General features: G+C 43.1%; 1 protein-coding gene across 2 annotated transcripts; it reads right to left on the bottom strand.

The window, feature by feature from the left end:
* Window positions 1-406: 406 nt before the first annotated feature.
* Window positions 407-17,855, bottom strand: tomm40 (translocase of outer mitochondrial membrane 40 homolog (yeast)). 2 transcript variants are annotated; one of them, XM_079503232.1, is made up of 10 exons: window positions 17,704-17,855; window positions 16,818-17,032; window positions 13,582-13,649; window positions 10,789-10,881; window positions 10,552-10,653; window positions 10,233-10,338; window positions 8,792-8,914; window positions 1,341-1,417; window positions 1,050-1,152; window positions 407-924 (listed from the first exon to the last, which is right to left on the bottom strand). In XM_079503232.1, the coding sequence occupies exons 2-10, from the start codon at window positions 17,029-17,031 to the stop codon at window positions 785-787; spliced, it is 1,026 nt and encodes a 341-aa protein (XP_079359358.1). In that variant the 5' UTR covers window position 17,032; window positions 17,704-17,855; the 3' UTR covers window positions 407-784. The 2 variants fall into 2 exon arrangements, with proteins under 2 accessions (XP_079359358.1, XP_079359359.1); XM_079503233.1 differs by lacking the exon at window positions 17,704-17,855 and adding an exon at window positions 17,301-17,448.
* Window positions 17,856-18,397: the final 542 nt, after the last annotated feature.

The raw sequence follows: 18,397 nt of genomic DNA, 5'->3' as shown, positions 1-18,397 counted from the left end.
ATGATGTTGGAAGACCCGAAACCCTGATGACCTTAGGATACATCCCTGAGGATACGTCCCAGTTGCATCCTAGCAATGTTTTTTTTGTTATTATAAGTAACCCATAAGAAAAAATAATTTGTCAATTATCATCCCCCTCTAGCTAGTTGTCTGACCTATCCTAACATGGCTCCGTCCCCTTGTTAGGGTGTTGATTAATGCCGTCTTTCCACCACAATTAAAATCATTAGCAACAATGTTCCTCCACCTTCCTGGGGAATTAAACCATAAATGCAGGCTTCTCGTGTTCCAGAAGCACAAAGGTGGCTTCTTTATTTTGTATATATACACTACTGTCCAGGAATGGCAGCATTATCAATGTCTTGAACGTCCTTTGTCTTGTTTAAACGACCACAAACATCCAGCATTACAAAAGAAATTGTTTATTTTCAATCCATGATATATCAAGTCTAACAAACTTGTTTTGATTCAACACAATTAAACATCACACATGCATCACCTGATGCTCTCTGCCACGCATCACTCTAGCCTCTGGGGTTTTTCCCCCAGATACAACGAAAAGGAAATACACATTTGTGCTACAGTATGTAGGCATGGCTTGGCCAGTCCTGGCTCCTTGGGTAGTCGTTTCTCTTGCTCTCTCTGCGCTCTCTCTGTCCCTGAAGTCAGTTATAAGAGTCTCTGAATCTGGTTTCTACAAAAAAGATCAGTCCAGGTCCCTGCGTGTCTCTGTGCCTGTCCAAGCAGAGGCCTGTGTGCTGGCTCTTGATTGCCAGTGGCCCCTCTAGCCGATGGTGACGCTGAAGCCACACTGGAACTTGTTCTTGCGGTGGTTGAGGAAGGCCGCCAGTGCCAGTGTGAGGGGCAGAGGCAATAGTTTCTTTTCTAAGGTTGCTCCTACAACCCAGTTACTGTCAAGCGTACCTACAGGACAGAAAAGGAAAGATGGTAAACGTACTGGAAACTGGTGAATCATACAACTAAACATTTGTCAAGCACACACACATTATACAGCACTCTTATAATGTGTGTACTAGTTATTTGTTTACCTTTAAAAACAAGGTCGGCTTTGGGAAGGTCCAGCTGGTAGCCAAACGATGTTGTGGTGTCTTGCATCCTCGTGCTGGCCTCAAATTCAACCCCTACTTGCAGCTAGAAGACATCAAATAGAATATGGAATGAAAACACTAAATACAGTACATATTGTTTAAATTTAGTTAGAGTTCACACCTCCCTGTTGGTAAAGAAGATGTCCTTACATTCACTATAGGGACAGATGTGATGATTAACAGCAAACTCAAGACAACCACATGATAGCGAGATGTAACAAAGCTACCTACCTGGTCGTTGGCTTTGTGGTAGTATGTAGCATGAGCTCCAGCTCCACCAAGAGTTAACGTAGCAACATAATTATCACCTGGAGGGAAGATTGGATCACACGGCAAAAACAATATTTAACAACAAACAATAGTGTTAAATAGCTACATATTCCAATAATTGCTGTAGAGTAATTATTAACAAACAGGAGTCTCCACATCTCTGTAGTGCTTTAGCAAACAGAAGATACTTTCTCAGGTCAGGATACCAATTTTATCCAAATCATACAGGTTACTGGAAGTGATGAAACAAGAAATATGTGCAGAAAACAATTGGAAAACAATAAAATTGAAGCAGATACGATCTTTGTGGGGTTCCCTCTCCTGACTGGATAACATTGGTATGCTGACCTGAGCTGGAGTTCTTCCATCTGTCACACTCTAATGCTGATTTTGTGCCACTACTACAGTAGTTAAACTATGTAATTATTTTGAATGAATACAATGTAATTTTGTCCAATCTGTATGGTAGAGTATGTTAAAATACAATATATCTTATACAATTGGGATTGTTGCATTTTGTCTCCCAGCTCATTTATTGAGACATTTAGATTGTGTCAAAGGTCATGTCTCACCTAGACACAGGATCTGACACATCTGATGGTCAAGATTACATTTAAACCCCTAAGCTCTATTAGCTTTACGGTACAAAATTCTGCACTTGTGCAGGAAACCGGGTTCAAATCCGGGGTAGAATGAAGGACCGGAAAGTCTGGCGTGGCATTGTGAAATCCATGATCTGGACCAAGGTCGAAAAATGATGAATGATGATGACATAGTGCAGCTTTAAGTCAACATGAACCTAACTATCAAGAGACCGGTGAATATTATTGTTCAAACAAGGAAAAAGATATCACCAACAAAGTTAAGGTGTGTGAAAACATTCAAAGATTTCCTTTGAATACCTAAAACTGCAATCAAGGGAGGCATGGTTTATGAATGGCGTTTAGTTTACGTCAATTTGGGCAATTGTTGGTAGATACATACCGTAGCTGTACAGTAAACACTAGCAGCCGTCATGTAAACTGTGTAAAAGGAAAGAATGCAGCTTGCATATTGGTGCATCCAGAGTTCTGGCATAACGAGATCATAACCCGATTGTACAGATTCCTGGGATTGAAATGTCATGTATCCTATCCTTCTATCCTTCCCCCCCTCTGCCACTCAGGTGGAAGAGCACATCACTGCATGCCTGGCTGACATCTCACAGTGGATGTCCTCCAACCACCTCAAGCTGAACCCAGACAAGACTGAGCTTCTCTTCTTCCCAGCTAAGTCCTGCCCTATGCGGGAGCTAACTATTTCCGTAGACAACGCCCTGGTAACGTCTGTCCCAACAGCCAGGAACCTTGGTGTTGTCCTGGACAGTCAGCTCTCGTTTAAAACCCACATCACAGCTGTCACTCGATCCTGTAGGTTCACACTCTATAACATACAACGAATTTGACCGTTCCTCACCCAGGAATCAGCCCAGCTCCTAATCCAGACAACTCCCTCCTTACTGGCCTACCGGCATGTGCACTTAAGCCTCTCCAACTGATCCAAAATGCTGCAGCTCGCTTTGTCTTCAACCAGCCAAAATTCTCACATGTCTCCCCCCTGCTCCGCTCCCTGCACTGGCTCCCGGTCGCTGCCCGCACAGAATACAAAACTCTGATGCTGGCATTCAAAGCAACCAAAAGGTATGGCTCCCCCATATCTTGCAAGCATGATTGAACCCTACAAAACCCCCCGCGCACTCAGATCAGCCAACGCAGGAAAGCTGGAAGTACCCTCACTAAAAACGCCGGGACAACGCTCCACACGTCCCAAACTCTTCTCCCTTCTGGCCCCAAAACTGTGGAATGCACTTCCCGTTGCAATCAGAACTGCAGCATCACTCCCAATCTTCCGCCGTAGTCTGAAAACCCTAGCCTGGTTAATAAACCAGACCGAATCAGCCGTTGGCAAAAAAAAAATTCCCTGCCAGCGGATTAGGGTCTGGCGAGGCTCAGTAGCACGCCTCTTTCCTACAACCGAGAACAGGTCGGGCCAATCGGGACACGGTATGCAATATGGGCGGGCTTTGGTACAGTGACGTTCAATGCTTGAGACCTTTGACTGACAGTAGCTCTGACCAATTGCGTCAAAGAGAAAATGTTTGAACCCGCCCCCCGGGAAATGAAATCCAAGTGGAGCCAGCCCAGACTAATATACCGCGACAGTGTTGTGTGATATTAGTCTGGCTTATTAGCCAGGCTATGAAAACCCACCTTTTCAGACTCCATCATGGCCCATAGCACATACTAGTTGGCCCATGCATCCAGCAAGTCCAACCCAGTAGTCACTTTGAGTGGCACCGCATAAAACCACGGGTATGTACTTTATGTGAGACATTATTAACCCTACCACAAACCCTAACCTCAGTCTTATCCGGCCATGTATGTCGGCCTCCATCGCCTCAGTCTTAACCGGCCACCTATGTCGGCCTCCATCGCCTCAGTCTTAACCGGCCATGTATGTCGGACTCTGTCACCTCAGTCTTAACCGGCCACCTATGTCGGCCTCCATTGCCTCAGTCTTAACCGGCCACCTATGTTGGCCTCCATTGCCTCAGTCTTAACCGGCCACCTATGTTGGCCTCCATTGCCTCAGTCTTAACCGGCCACCTATGTTGGCCTCCATCGCCTCAGTCTTAACCGGCCACCTATGTTGGCCTCCATTGCCTCAGTCTTAACCGGCCACCTATGTTGGCCTCCATTGCCTCAGTCTTAACCGGCCACCTATGTCGGCCTCCATCGCCTCAGTCTTAACCGGCCATGTATGTCGGACTCTGTCACCTCAGTCTTAACCGGCCATGATCTAAAGCAGTGGTATTCAACTGGCGTGTGTGTGTGTGTGTGTGTCCAGCTGGTGCTCGTTGATGGTCGTTAATGTCAAGGCAATTATGTTTATGCACTGTCAAATAGGTCTCCATCTATTCTAAGGTAGCATATACCTGCATAGACATATTATCCTGCTCATTACTGTGCAGAAATATACATAAATCTTCGTGTTTGAGCACAAAATGAATTTTGAGAACCCACAAATGTTCACGCTTCGCGCGTGAACACTGTGCGGCCCCCCCACACACAATCATTCTACAGTTGTGGCCCTGTGGACAGGCAGTAGGCCTCAGTGAAGTTGGATGGGGTCAGGTCAGGGGAATCGCGGAAAACAGCCGCTGGTCAAGGGTCAGGGGCTGGTGACTTCAGGACAACCCTCATCTGAGGGAGGGGCCGCCTCTCCAGCATATGACGCAGTCTTCAAAGTATGAGGAAATTTTCCCCAGAATGCAGACCGGGCGGCCACAGAGCAATGAATATGGGCATTGGGGTCGCAAGGCTTATAATGTTTACCCAAGGGGTCGTGAGTCTCCTCCAAGAGAGTATGTGCAGGACGGACGTTCCAGCCAGGGTGGACCCATTGTGAGACTCTACTGCAGGAACGGGGACTTTTGAAGTTCCACAACAGGCCCACTGATATATCAAAGAAGTCGGCGGTTTAGGGGTGATTGATGTCATTAGTGTGATGAGATCATTGGTGTTGTTCGCCAAAGTGTTTGTTTAAATCTATTAATCTATTTTTGTTTAAATCTATTAATCTATTTTTGTTTAAATCTATTAATCTATTTTTGTTTAAATCTATTAATCTATTGTAAAGTTTGTATGGTCAAGTTTATATGGTTACTATGAGAAGATATTTTATACCCCATACGATAAAAGGGAACGAAACAGCAGACGTGCATGTTGTCCTCCATATTAGGAGATTAGTAAACTGTCTTACTGACCTATTGTGACCTCCCCTGGTTTCCCAAAGTCTCTATGAGAGATTTACACCCCCACCCCTAGTTTCACCCCATGTCAGCTGATGTGGCAGACACTATTCATTTTATTGTGTTTTGATTTTGTTTTCGCCTCCGAATCTGATATGATTAGTAACCGTTTTGTTTGTAATGGTTTACAAGTTGAATTGAAGAAGGGACGATTGTTTTTGCCTACTAACTAACTACTAACTAAGTAGAAGTTTGATTCCAGGTTGCTCATGTTTTCATATGACAACATGTGGTGTAAGCCTAAACATGTTAAATGAAATACAAGTTTTAATATAAAATAGGGATGATGTTATTTTAGCCTCCCTAGATCCTTAGAAACAGTATTGCGTTTTAATTAGTTTTTAATGCTAAAATGTAATGTTTGTAGGAAGTGTGTTTGTATATGACATGGTAAAAGGTCCTTAGATCCTTATTTTTATTGATTATATCATTTTTGTATGCAACTACAAGTTTATAATAAATCTTCACTTTTGGAAAATCAACGCCCTGGTCTTGTATCCGTCTATTTTGGTGAGTAACTGTAACTGTAACTGTAATTAATATTCTGCACATTCTGAATTATGTTTCCAGGGTATAATCATGCACTTTTGGGTGAGCAATATGTCAGTTGCCTCAATTGACATGCACGGTCAGGACAAAGAGAAGAAATCTACTAAAGTCTGCTTTTCCTCTCAACTCATGTCACATGCGAGGCGCTTGTGACTCCTGTGTTCAACGACCGGACTCCTCAGGCGAGCCGCTGAGGGTGTCCTTCATAGCAGAGGCCGCTCTATCCTTTAGGCGAGACGCTGGAGGTATAGTACGGTGCTCTCTCCGTCAGTAGTTCAATAGATACCCAGGCCTTACAGGCGAGTCGCTGTAGGGTCCTGGGGTCTGACTGACTGACTTCACCGACCAGCCGCTACGCCACTCACTGGATCCTCCAGTGACGTGGTGGGAACAGTTAAGGAACAAACAGTACACAGAGATTTGTATCTCACAACCGTTCGGGTGCACTACACAAGGCAGAAGGAGTGGAAGGACAACTTGAACCCTGTATATATGAGGTCCGATATTCCTGAAAGGCTCAACCTGTCAACATGGCCAGGGGGCTGCTCCGCTCTCTATGCGAGTCGTATAGGGGGGGGGGGGGGGGGGGGAGTGGTGCTCTCTGACCCAGCAGTACAGTACTTTTCCCAGGCCTTACATGCGAGCCGCAGTATTGCCCTGGGATCTGACTTCACCATAAAACATACCTGGAACCTGAAACAATTCAACTCAACTCAACTTCACCGTACTATAACAGACAGAAGGAGTGACCGACCGAACTTGAACCTGCAAAAGGGGGACAGATTTTTTCTGGTACACTCAGCCTGTCAACAGGCCCCCGGCCTAATCTAGTTGAATACCCCTGGTCTAAAGCGTTACTTTATCGGCCAAAACCAAGTTGTAGTTCGCACAGAAATAGTGGCGTAAGCAGGATTCGAACCCAGGATCGATAATCGATTTTAACATTAACGATGTGACTACATCGATGCACGTGTGTCTGGATCGGTCAAAATAGCGTCTGCATCGGACGTTGGTTCGATCCTAAAGTTGTGAATCGATATAATTCAACTAACTGCGGGAAAAACACAGATGTACAAGCCCAAAGCGCTGTGCATTGCGAAGGGGAGATAACTTGTAGATCTGCTACTTCCAGCGCAGGAAGGGCGCATGCTTATGACGCTCATTAACTATGCATCAGCAGCCAGCGACAGTCACAACCATAGAGTATATACGAGCAGCAGACAGGATGCACAGGCAGATCCGACACAACTTTATTGCACACATCTGCGCTTTTATCCACACTTCCATAGCCTTTTAAATCTTATGTCCCATCCACGGGCACAAGCAGTGATATCAGCAGCTTCCACCCGATCTGTGGTGGTGTTCTGTTGTCTGACGAGGGAAGCTACTAGCTAGTAGCTAGCATGGGAGCTAATGTTAGTTTAACTTCCATATAGTTAGGAGTTAGAAGGAGTCCTCCTTAATAACACTATGTACTTTCCATCCGTTCCCCAACCCCTCACACTCGCTGCTGCGTTTACACGGGCAGACACAAAGACGAATGGGAATATCATTTGGAGCTTTAACAATGAATGATAGACTGTATCGTTGCGTCTGCCCGTGTTTAATGGTCAGGGTTTCACTGTCCACAGCAGGCAGACCTGTCAAAACTATGCACTTCCCAAAACTCAGAGACATGCCACCACCTATAAATTCAAACCCACCTCTGGAATATCTCATTCCACTTTAATTTATTCTATTCCATAGTCTTAGTTTTTCTCTAATAAAGTTGTCTCATGTTCTCCTTGAAAAGTGTCTTTAAGTACTCAGAGAAGCATTATATAAATAATATTATTACTACTTGTTTTATTGCCTATGCTTATGTAGTCACTATTCATTGATTCACTCATATACAAATCCATTTGAAAAAAAAAAGCTCACTGCTCAGGTCAAATAGGCCTATTGATATGCGATTAAAATGTGATTAATTCTTTATAGATCTAGCTTCAAATAAAAAATCAAAAAAAAGGTTAAATGTGTCAGATCGCACCGTATCATATCGAATCGCATCGCATCAAATTCCATGAAATTCCACAAAATCGAAATCGCATCGATTTGGACTGAATTGAATCGAATCGTTCTGTATATAAAATGTATCGTCCCCGAATCGCATCGTAGCCCACGCGTATCGATACGTATCGAATCGTCTTGTAAGGGAGAGATGCACACCCCTAATAATAGGATTTAAAGGAATCATAATGCAGTGTCACAACTAGTTTCAGGCAAGGGCTCTTTGATCAGAGGTGAACAAACTTCTAAGCTGGAGGTCTGATGGTGATGGAACCCCAGGCTGTGGATCAAGGTTTCCACCGTTTATGATTGTAGAGTGATATTATAGTATTGTGTTGTTATATTTGGACACTTTAAACTGTGAAAGTCTTTTTCAGCCAGCTTTACTTGCCCAGTTCTTTTCCTTCTTTTGCTTTTGTAGCACAGATTGTTCTGAACAGATTTTTTGATTTGTTTTTTATCTTTTCCTGCACCTTTTTCACTGTAAATAAGACATAAAATGGGCTACGGACATAGAAAGGTCTTGCCACGGACAGGACACGTTTGTCCATGTACAGTCATGTTGATGACCCCTGAATCCGAGCACTCAAAAGATTTAAAGGAGAGGAAGGAAAGTAAAAGTTATAACAAAAAATATTCTATAAAAATGTTTTGACCAGGTCTTCACCCGTTCTTGTCCTGTTCCTTTTTAAATAAATAAGATCTGTGGTTTTCTTCCTCAATATCTTCCCCTCTGGGGTTTCCTACTTTCCACACATCATAATGTTGTTGGTTATGCTTCCCTGTTGCTTCCCCGTTTCAACTATCCTTTTTGACTACTAGACTAGTGGCACAAATACAGCATTACAAAAGATAACATCTACAAAAGATACAGTATGAAATTCTACTCAAAAGGAATCCTTCCTCACCCTATAAAACCATATTTTACATGTTTACAGTGAGGGTGTGTACTAGTAGATCTTACCCGTGTACCTGCCCATGAGGGAGGTGACGGCTCCTTCCTCCCCAGGTCTCCTGTGGTAGACCAGCTCACCACCAAGAGCCAGTGCTGGTGTTATGGACTGGAGGTAGTGGCCCACCAAAATACCTGCAACGAACACATACATTTTTCTTTGACTTAATTCGATGACCATTCAATACAAGCTCACCAAGGTAGTCAACCAGGCCAGTAAGATCATTGGAGACAAGCAATTGCAACTTCAGGACATATACAACCGCTCCATAACCAAAAAGGCAATTCAGATTTACAATGATTCCACCCACCCTCTTCGTTCTGAATTTGACTTATTGCCATCAGGCAGGAGGCTTAGAGTTAAATTAGCTAAAAAGAAGGTTTACAAAACTTTGTTTGTGCCAACTGCTGTGGACATTTTAAATAAGAAAATGTTTAAATAGTTCACCACCTAATCCCCACAGCCCATGATCACTGTTGCTGCGTTATATAGTATTTTAATGCATTTGTGTAGTTTATGTAATGTTTTTATTGTTGTGAACTGACTGCTGGTGTGCCGAAGACAAATTTCCATTTTATATATGTATTGGACAATAAAGTTTTTATATCTTGTGGTGTGTTTGTGCGCGCGCACGCACGCACGCACGCACGCACGCACACGCACGCACACGCACACGCACACACACACACACACACACACACACACACACACACACACACACACACACACACACACACACACACACACACACACACACACACACACACACACACACACACACACACACACACACACACACACACACACACACACAGTAAGTTTGTCTCTGGAACCTACCCTTCCCGAGCCATGTGGCCTGTTGTTCAGTCTCCTGATTCCATATAATCTCCTGATTCCATATAGCCTGTGGCTGCTTGATGTACATACAAGTACACCCCCTGGACATGATTCTAGTATGTCACAGGGACTTACCCCCAAGCCAACCCTTGATCCTGAGTGCCAAGCAGGGAGGCATTGGTTACCACTTTTATAGTCTTTTGGTATGACTTAGCCAAGGATTTACCACCAACCTCCCAGTATCAGAACAGACACCAACTACAAGGCCACTGAACTGGTCAACTATGTTTTGTCCTTAACTTTCATGATTGGTTTCTCTCACACTCTACCACCCTTTGGGGCAGCGGTGGCTCTGGGGTAGAGTGGCTGGATGGGAACCACAAGGTTGCCAGCTCGAACCCAAGCTCCCCCAGAGTTAGTGTCGAAGTTCCCCCGAGCAAGACAGAGGTTGTGCAGGTAGGTGCCTTGCATTGTTTCCTCTGTCATCGGTGTGTGAATGGGTGAATGTAATGTAATGCACAATCTATGTAAAGCGCCTTGGATAAAGGCGCTATATAAATGCACCATTTAACCCTTGCAATTTGTGAATCAATGGCATGTTCGACATAACTATACCAGAGCCGACGAAGACATCCGGGTTTCCGAATGTTACAGCAGAAGTAAAGTCCTCCCCGCGGTACTCCATGTCACACTGCCAGTTCACAAACTTATGTTGCTGAGTCTACAAAATACAAAAAGGCACACATAACATTACAATTTAGATGATATACTGTACATGTGTAACATTCTCTAAGAAACAAACATATGCTTAGAATTGTTCGCATATTCCATTTGTTCTTCATATTTAATGAAAATGTATCTTAACTAGAAGAATAGCGTACCTGAAATGACAAAAAGGAAATAAAATACCAATATATTTCAGCGGTCTGTATACCTGCATGACTATTTTGGAGCGAACAGCGGTGGTGAGCTGGTGGATGATCTGTGCGTTCAGGCTGCCGGTGTTGTCCATATCTCCAACCATAACTGGGAATGACTGAGGGGAACCAAGGTTTCATTTATTTTTCAGTCAAAATAAAACAAAACTTGATAATGTTGTGTTTGTTTTTTTCCAACAAAATATCAAAGAACACATGGGAACAAGGAGTGCTAAATGGACTGGTGGACCTACCTCTCCGGGTCCAGTCTGCTTGGTGCCTACGTAGGTGGAACCAAACCGATAGCCAGAATCCGCAAGGGTACTTAAGGTAACAGTATGACTTATCTATAAAGAAACGGGACACACAAATATGTTCAGCTGTAATCATAACATTGGAACTGTGTACACCAAAGTAGACACTAAGCCAGATGGATGAGCCGTTTAATTGCGTTTACATACAAGAACTGTTTCATAGCACATGTTAGGGAAGAGGGATCGAATGATCAACTGTTGCCCTCCATGAGGCGGTTTAGGTTCCCTAAATATAAGAAAAACAGGCTAAAGAACTCTTTTGTACACCAGTCTGTTCTGCTTTTAAACCAAAATCGGTAAACCAAGAGGATATGTTCTATTGTTCTTGTTCCTGTCTGCTTCTGTGATTTGTGTCCTGTAATGCATCTTTTGTAATATATTCTGTATGTCTTGTCTGTATCTTGAACGGTGACGTCATGGACACAAAACACATTTCAGTGCAAGCTGACAATAAATGTATCGAATGATCCCAATCCTGCGGCCGCCAATTACCAATAGTTTGAATTTGTCAAATTGTTTTGACTGGCATGCGTGCAAATATTTGATGTGCCTCTCACACCGAGAACACAATCAGAATGTTGTTGTTTTGTAGACTGGTTCAATGTCCCACCCACAGCCTTATTGGATTAGCTGAAAAACACGTACAATGACGCAGAAATAGCCAATCAACACTCTCCTCTATGTTCTCTCCTCTATGTTCCAAGCAGTACAGTTACAACCCCACACTCCTCCTTCAAGGGGAACATAAAGGCTGTTTGTTCACCTCTCCTCACACACATGCATGTACACAAGGATAGGCTACACTACAGCACATGTATGGCACACCCCCAAGTAAGTAAAGCATGCATGTACTGTATTGTATAACACACTCACGTTGCCAATGCATACTCATGTTACAACAATCACTTGATAACGAAACATTCCGCTCTCCTTTCCTCTCATGCAATCGCTCTTTTGTCTATCCCTCCTCTCACTCACATGCATACAGTATGATATTCAAGGGCTTGTTGGGAGTTTTATACATCCAGAACAATAAATTACACATTTGTTTCATAAAGAAAAGTCCTGATGATGTAGCAGTCTGCTCTTCATGCCGACAGATTAAATAATTGAAATCAGATCTAATTTAATGTCAAAAGAAAAAATAACCAATGAAAATTGTTCAATTACGATGATAAACTTACTCCATTCAGTCACATTCGATTTGTGCTTTAATAATTTAAGCATATTTCAGTGTTTTGCCAACCGTTTTGTTAACCAACACATGTCCTGTATACTGAGGCACTTATCACAGATTATGCTAAGGACGTGTATACAAGTCCTGGGAATCAAAACCACAGGGTGCCTTGGACGTGTATAGGCGTCCTTACTCCTTAGGTCTTTTTTATTGATATATAAAAAAAAATGTTTTGGTTGGCCTTTCCTTCCTTTCCTTCTGCAGCGTACTCCTCATGTTTCGTGTAGGGATGTTGAAAAAAGTTGAAAATCGACTCGATTTTCGACTCATGCCTTCCGCGACTCAAAAACGTATGAGTCGAAAAATCGTTTTTATTTTATTTTTAATTGTTTTTGCGCCTGTCAGCGCCGCACCTCACATGCATGCCCTGGCTGCAGTTAGGGCGCCATCGTCCAAGGGTGTGGGGTGAAGGGGAAGGGTATCTTAGCAACACTGAATGCTCTGTCCCATTGGTCGTGTGCTCGTATCATGAGCCAATGGCTGCAGCTCTGAGCCCCCAGACCCCAGGTTCGCAATTCGCATCTCATTGCTCACGCTCAAAGACAGGTCCGCTCTGTTCTGAGCTGTGAGCGCTCTTCTCTTCTCGTGAAGAAAGCAGGACAGCGTTGTCAAATAAATCCCGCCGTCATTCATACTGTATTTATTCCCCGACCCGACATTAAAATACGGAACAACGTGCGTCCCGTATCAGTTCATTACGGGACTTGTGACAGGCTGCTGCAGACACTTGAGTTGGGACTAGCTGATAGCATAGCAGCCGATAGCGCCGCTGCTCCTTCAGTGTCGTTGTTTACAAAATAAAGTTTATTTTTTATTAATGGGCTTTGATCATTGATGCAAATTCTAAACATATGGATGCAGCTGCAGAAGTTGTGTTGCTTAAAGGAATGCATAGTTGCGTTCTCCTCAACTGCTGCGCAGCAACAACAAAAATAAAAAAATAAAATATAATGGAAAATAAATAGGAAAAAAAGTCGATCGACTCGTCGATTTGCGGCCTCGATTTATCGATTGGCCAAATATGAGTCGTTTGGCATCCCTAGTTTCGTGCATGTGCACTGCCGTTCTTGTTTATGGTTCCATTAGAATGGCTCATAACTCTAAATCTAGGGAGCTCTCCATGGTTTTGACCAAAAGGGCAATGTTCTGTCTTCATTTCTGACTTCAGGAAGCATCTCGTTTGGACTATAAATGCTTTTAGAGAGACTTTAGATGTGACAGCGTGAGGTAAGAACGGAAGATTATGCCTCCTGGTTTTTTTGGGGGGGGGGGGGGGGTCAGAAGGCGGGGCTTTTCAGAGTAAAATCTGCATCATCTGCTGGCACTCTAGCGCCATTATTTTGAAGAATTCCCCAGCAAAAATAGTGTTACACTGTATCAATGGGGATGAATGTGCAAGGTGCCCTGGCCCCTGATCCCTGACTTGGCCAATACTGACACCTAGTGGTTATGGTAAGTCGTTCAACACAAGCAAGAGAACTGGATCCATCACTGACCTGAAAGTGATTACTTAGACCCTTGTTGACCACTAACCGTGCTCCTTCCATCTGCATAGGGAAGACCTCTGGAAAGGAGAACAGAACAAAATTGGGGATATGAAGCAAACACTTCTTTAAACTGGATTTTAAGATGACATGAATAAAATACAGCATTTATAGATGGTCAAACATTGGATTTACATTGCATTCAGCATTCAGTCTTTTTTTCATATTTGGTTCCACTATATAATCCATCATGGTCTAAACATGATCACATAACATTTAAAATATATATACATTAAAGTTATTGTTCCTGGACTAGTATCATTCCACAAATTCGCCATTAAGAACCTTGCAATACTTTGTTTTTGAAGGTATAGACGCCTTAACAGACGACGTCACACTGATAAGCAACAGCATACCGGCAGCACAAGAACCCTGCCTCTCATAAGATGCAATGGAAAAATTCTAACTGCACTCACGTGTAAAAAAAAAATGCACCATCAAACTTTCAGATGCTATTTTTCTCCCAGTGTGGAGGAAGAATGATTAGGATTTTTATTGTGATCTCTCGACCTTGAAATATATAATCCTTGGTTTCTGTTGTATTTGAACAATAATAATTCAAATCAGTTGTCCTCAAAACCACACCTCCAGTCGCTGTCATAAGACGTTGCGCTCATGAAGAGCCTGTTTGTCCATGGCTGCACGCGCACCTGCAACCCAACAAGTATAAATTATGCTTCGTCCCGCGATGGTGTCGTGCACGCAGACGCTCACAACAGTCACATCCGCGATGCAATGTGAGCTTGTATATCAGCTGTTCTCTGTGCGCAATACTGTTGCACATTGAAGTATAAATGTCTCCTAGGGTGCATCTTACTAGCAAACACACAAGAGGAGGTTGAATGAACTGAAACCAGCGCTCCCCAAAACAACAGGTTTGGAGATCTGTTGGGAATTGATTACATGAAACAGTCACCCATGTGCCCAGTCCCAATGTTTGTAAACAAATAATTGGTCTATATAGGATGTTAACAACTTAGAAACCCACGTGCATTGTCCAACTGAATGTGATGTCTGATTAAGGGCTAAGGTATTGACTGTTGAGCAAGGCCAAAATTATAATCCTTCTTGACGAGGATTTGCCAAGTTACAAGATGAAGTGGACTTTCTGAAAAGCAATTATGGAGAGCACATGAGAACAGTGAAACAAAAACTAGTGAAAGTCACACTGACTGTCCCTGTAACCAGTGGTGTCATGGTGATTTTTTACTGGTACCACGGAACGTCACGCGCAAAAGTAGATTTAAAATGGTCAGACAAACATCTTTACTGCACACTAGCGAAAATAAAAAGTTTGCTTTGGACGAATTCATCTGTAACTGTTCTTTGATGGAGGAGAGCTCACAGCTTCTAGCAGCAGCTTCTAGCTTCTAGCTGCTGCTGATGATGATTGGCCAGGCCGTTTTGTGGCCGGGCATCAAGTCTGCCTGAGAGTTCCCAGATGGGAGCAGGAGGGGGGAACCCAGTGTACTCTCTGCTGCCCCATCTGGCGGAGTCAGGTTAACTCACACACCGTCAAGAACTGGGTTTGGGGACATTGGCTCTGATCCATAGCTCTAAATGCGCATTTAGAGCTATGGATCAGAGCTAGGGGAGGAGTAACTGTTTTGTATGTAGGCCTATTTATTTTCTGTAATATTTATCATTTTATTATGTTAGTAGTCATAAAAAATAAAAGACGCTTTTACAATGAGTTAGACCTGTCATGGCTATTTTGTTCACTATTATATTGTGAGGTTTATTGTATATGACTAAGCAAGTTTCAACTGTGATTTACTCTGTAACGGTAGATGGTAATAACTCAATTTCTTTTTTATAATACAGTATACATTCAAGTCTATATTTTGATACATTTCATGGGCACCAAGTCATATCAAAACAATGTCCTTGGATGTGTTTTTTATCAAAACTGTGTTTCTTCATAATAGGTTTTTGAGATACATGCATGAACAGACAAGGTACTGGTAAGACTATGTAAACATGGTATATATCAAAATGTGCGTTAGAATGTCTAATTTTACCCCAAAAATAATTGAGTTTATATGATGTTCCAATTCAGAGCTATGGGGACTTTTAGCTGGATAGGTCAGATTGATCATGACTGACCATGCTATTTATAGATGGCAAAATATCAACAGTGGTACATGTGAGAAACTTTTTATTTTATTTTAATTGAACTAGACAACTCACCCTTTAAAATGAGATATTGCATGGCTATATATGCCCAGCAGAAAAAAAGTTATTTAGAAAATAAAACTTCAACCGGGCATAACTTTTTTTGTTGTCCTAGAAACACTACCCAGTGTAAATGCAGGCTCTTTTAAATGGCTTCCAACACAAAAACTAAACATTTTATCAACTCAGTTAATTTTTTTCCTGTAAGCAGACAAGTCAAGCTTTCTCTGAAGGTCTTTCGTTGTCACACATTCACAACAGAGAATTTTCAATAAATCATTCAAAAACGGGATTATGCCATAGAGAAGTCTACCTACTATATAGAAATCCTTGAAACTCTCAAAGAGTTAAGGGACTATCTTGGCAATTCACAAAATTGCGAATGCAGAGGGATGCTAGTCTGACAACGTGGTAGTGTCTACTTGCCGTCCAATACTGGTCTTTTTAGCCTGCAATGTGCATAAGCTTTGTTTTGCATTTTTGTATTGGGTCATACTTGGCCAATGATGGATTATGTACGTGGACCCAAAGCCTCGCCTCACCAGGCTTTCCACCTCGGAGGAAAGCCTGGTTTCTGTTCCAAAAGTGCCGCATGATCCGGTCGGGAGCGGGCAGGAACAATCAAACGGAACTTCCTTTTCCCTCAAACCGGAAGAATAACAATAAAAGCTCTCACTCTCATAGCCTGTAGCCCTGATGAAGACCGTATAGGTCAATAAAATATTTCCTCCTTTTAACATTAAGTGTGCCCGGATCTCCTCTTTGCTCTATAAGCCTGTAGCTTTTATTGAGAAATTTGAGGGAAAGGGAAGTTCCGGAATATTGCTGACTACAAAACAATACTACAACATGACGTAGCGATATCATCCGCTCCTGACCGGTTCATGAACCCGAAATGGAATGGTGCCCACTGCCCAGGCTACCAAAATGTAGTTTAAAGTGAAAATGATTAAAGCAAAATCCTTCAACATTCCAGGCACACTTGTCCAGAGCAACTTACAACAAGATCTGACCTTTACATTTGCGGTGACACTCCTCATATGTGCCTGGGTTTGGAAGAGGGGATTCAGCATCTGCAGGCTGGACTGAGCCAGATGTTGGAGGGACAGGAGAAACTGGAGGCATGGTGAACCCTGCAGGGACAGACATCAGGCCTGGTCCCCCCTGGCCACTTCCGGCTGCAGCAGGGGCTGGGGCCGGGGCGCTGGCAGCCAACACACTGCCCATACTTTAAAAGGAAGGATATGACAGAAAAAGGAGGGGATTAATTGAGAGTATGGGGGCTGCAGATCGGCCAAGGTCATCTAAAAGCCAGCGGTAACACAAATTCACCTGCGGAGGTGACTGGCACAGCACAGGTGATTAGTAGTCATTGCCTGGTGGTCCACCAGTGGTGGACACTGCTTGTGCCAAGTGCGTGCGTCAAAGTTACCGTACATAATACATTGAACTACTAACTGGTTGCACATGAGTGATATCAACGCTAGCCAACTTACCTTGGCTGCTAAGGATTCTTAATCGTACCCCTAGTCAGTCAATGAGACTAGCATGATTCTATTTGTAATTGTAAATGCCCTACTTTGTAGAGCACGTTCCAGAACCATTTTGACAGTTGTCACAAGTAACTATTCTGCCATTAAACTGGTTAACTAAAGAAGGCACACGCAGATGTAGATTTTATCCAGCAGGTCTTAGCAGCAGGTGTCAATTAGCCTACAGTAGCTAATGCAAGCTTAGCATGGAGGGCTATTTCGGCTAGCTAGCTAGCTAACTGGAGGAGACGCACCATGAGTTCAGCTCAAAACTTCATTAATTGACTGGTACAAAAACATCGGGGCCTGCCCGAGTCATCGGTACATATTTATACAACTACTATTTATATATATAGTTTATACTCACGCTGATGTTCGTGCCCGGAGGTAATTCAATACCCGGCAACTGAACCAACCAAGTTCACAGCAGCACTGTCTGTGACGTTTGTCACGTTTCTTCTGTCCGCCGAGGGAACAGACTAGTGTTCGAGTCGTAGCCGCGATTGGTTACTGTACACGTCACTCAAATCAGGCTGCAAGGTGTCCGCCTACCGTATCCGGTATTTTGCAAAAAGCATACAGGCATTTCCGTCTCCGCTCCGTGGCTGATCAGCAAGTTAACACCTTTTAGTCAGTATATACCTGCTTAGAGTACTCTAAGTCTAAGGTATATACTCGCTTAGGTTAACACCACCACCACTACCCGACATTCCAAGGACAGACCAGTGCCGTCGAGATGCTTAGTTGTGACACCACTGACAAATCCATGCATGACGTTTGTTCAAAGATGAGTACAAAAATCCGCCAAAAGTAACTTTATTAATAATAAAGCTGAGGAAAACAAAAACAATCCTCGAGAGCTCTGGAAGCTACTCAACAACCAATTAGGCTATAGTCAGAAACTGAAAACCAGGTTTTCAAACATAAACATTAAAGCGAACAACACTCTCATCACTGACAAGCTTGATGTGGCCAACTACTTGAACATCTTCTTTACAAACATATCAACAACGCTGGTTAACAATCTGCCCTCCCACTCTGGGCTCTTTGGTGTAGAGCAC

Source organism: Electrona antarctica (assembly GCF_951216825.1).
Source record: "Electrona antarctica genome assembly, chromosome: 6".
Taxonomy (NCBI): Eukaryota; Metazoa; Chordata; class Actinopteri; order Myctophiformes; family Myctophidae; genus Electrona; species Electrona antarctica.
The sequence above is the reverse complement of the archived record's forward strand: the minus strand, read 5'-3'. Positions and strand labels throughout refer to the sequence as shown.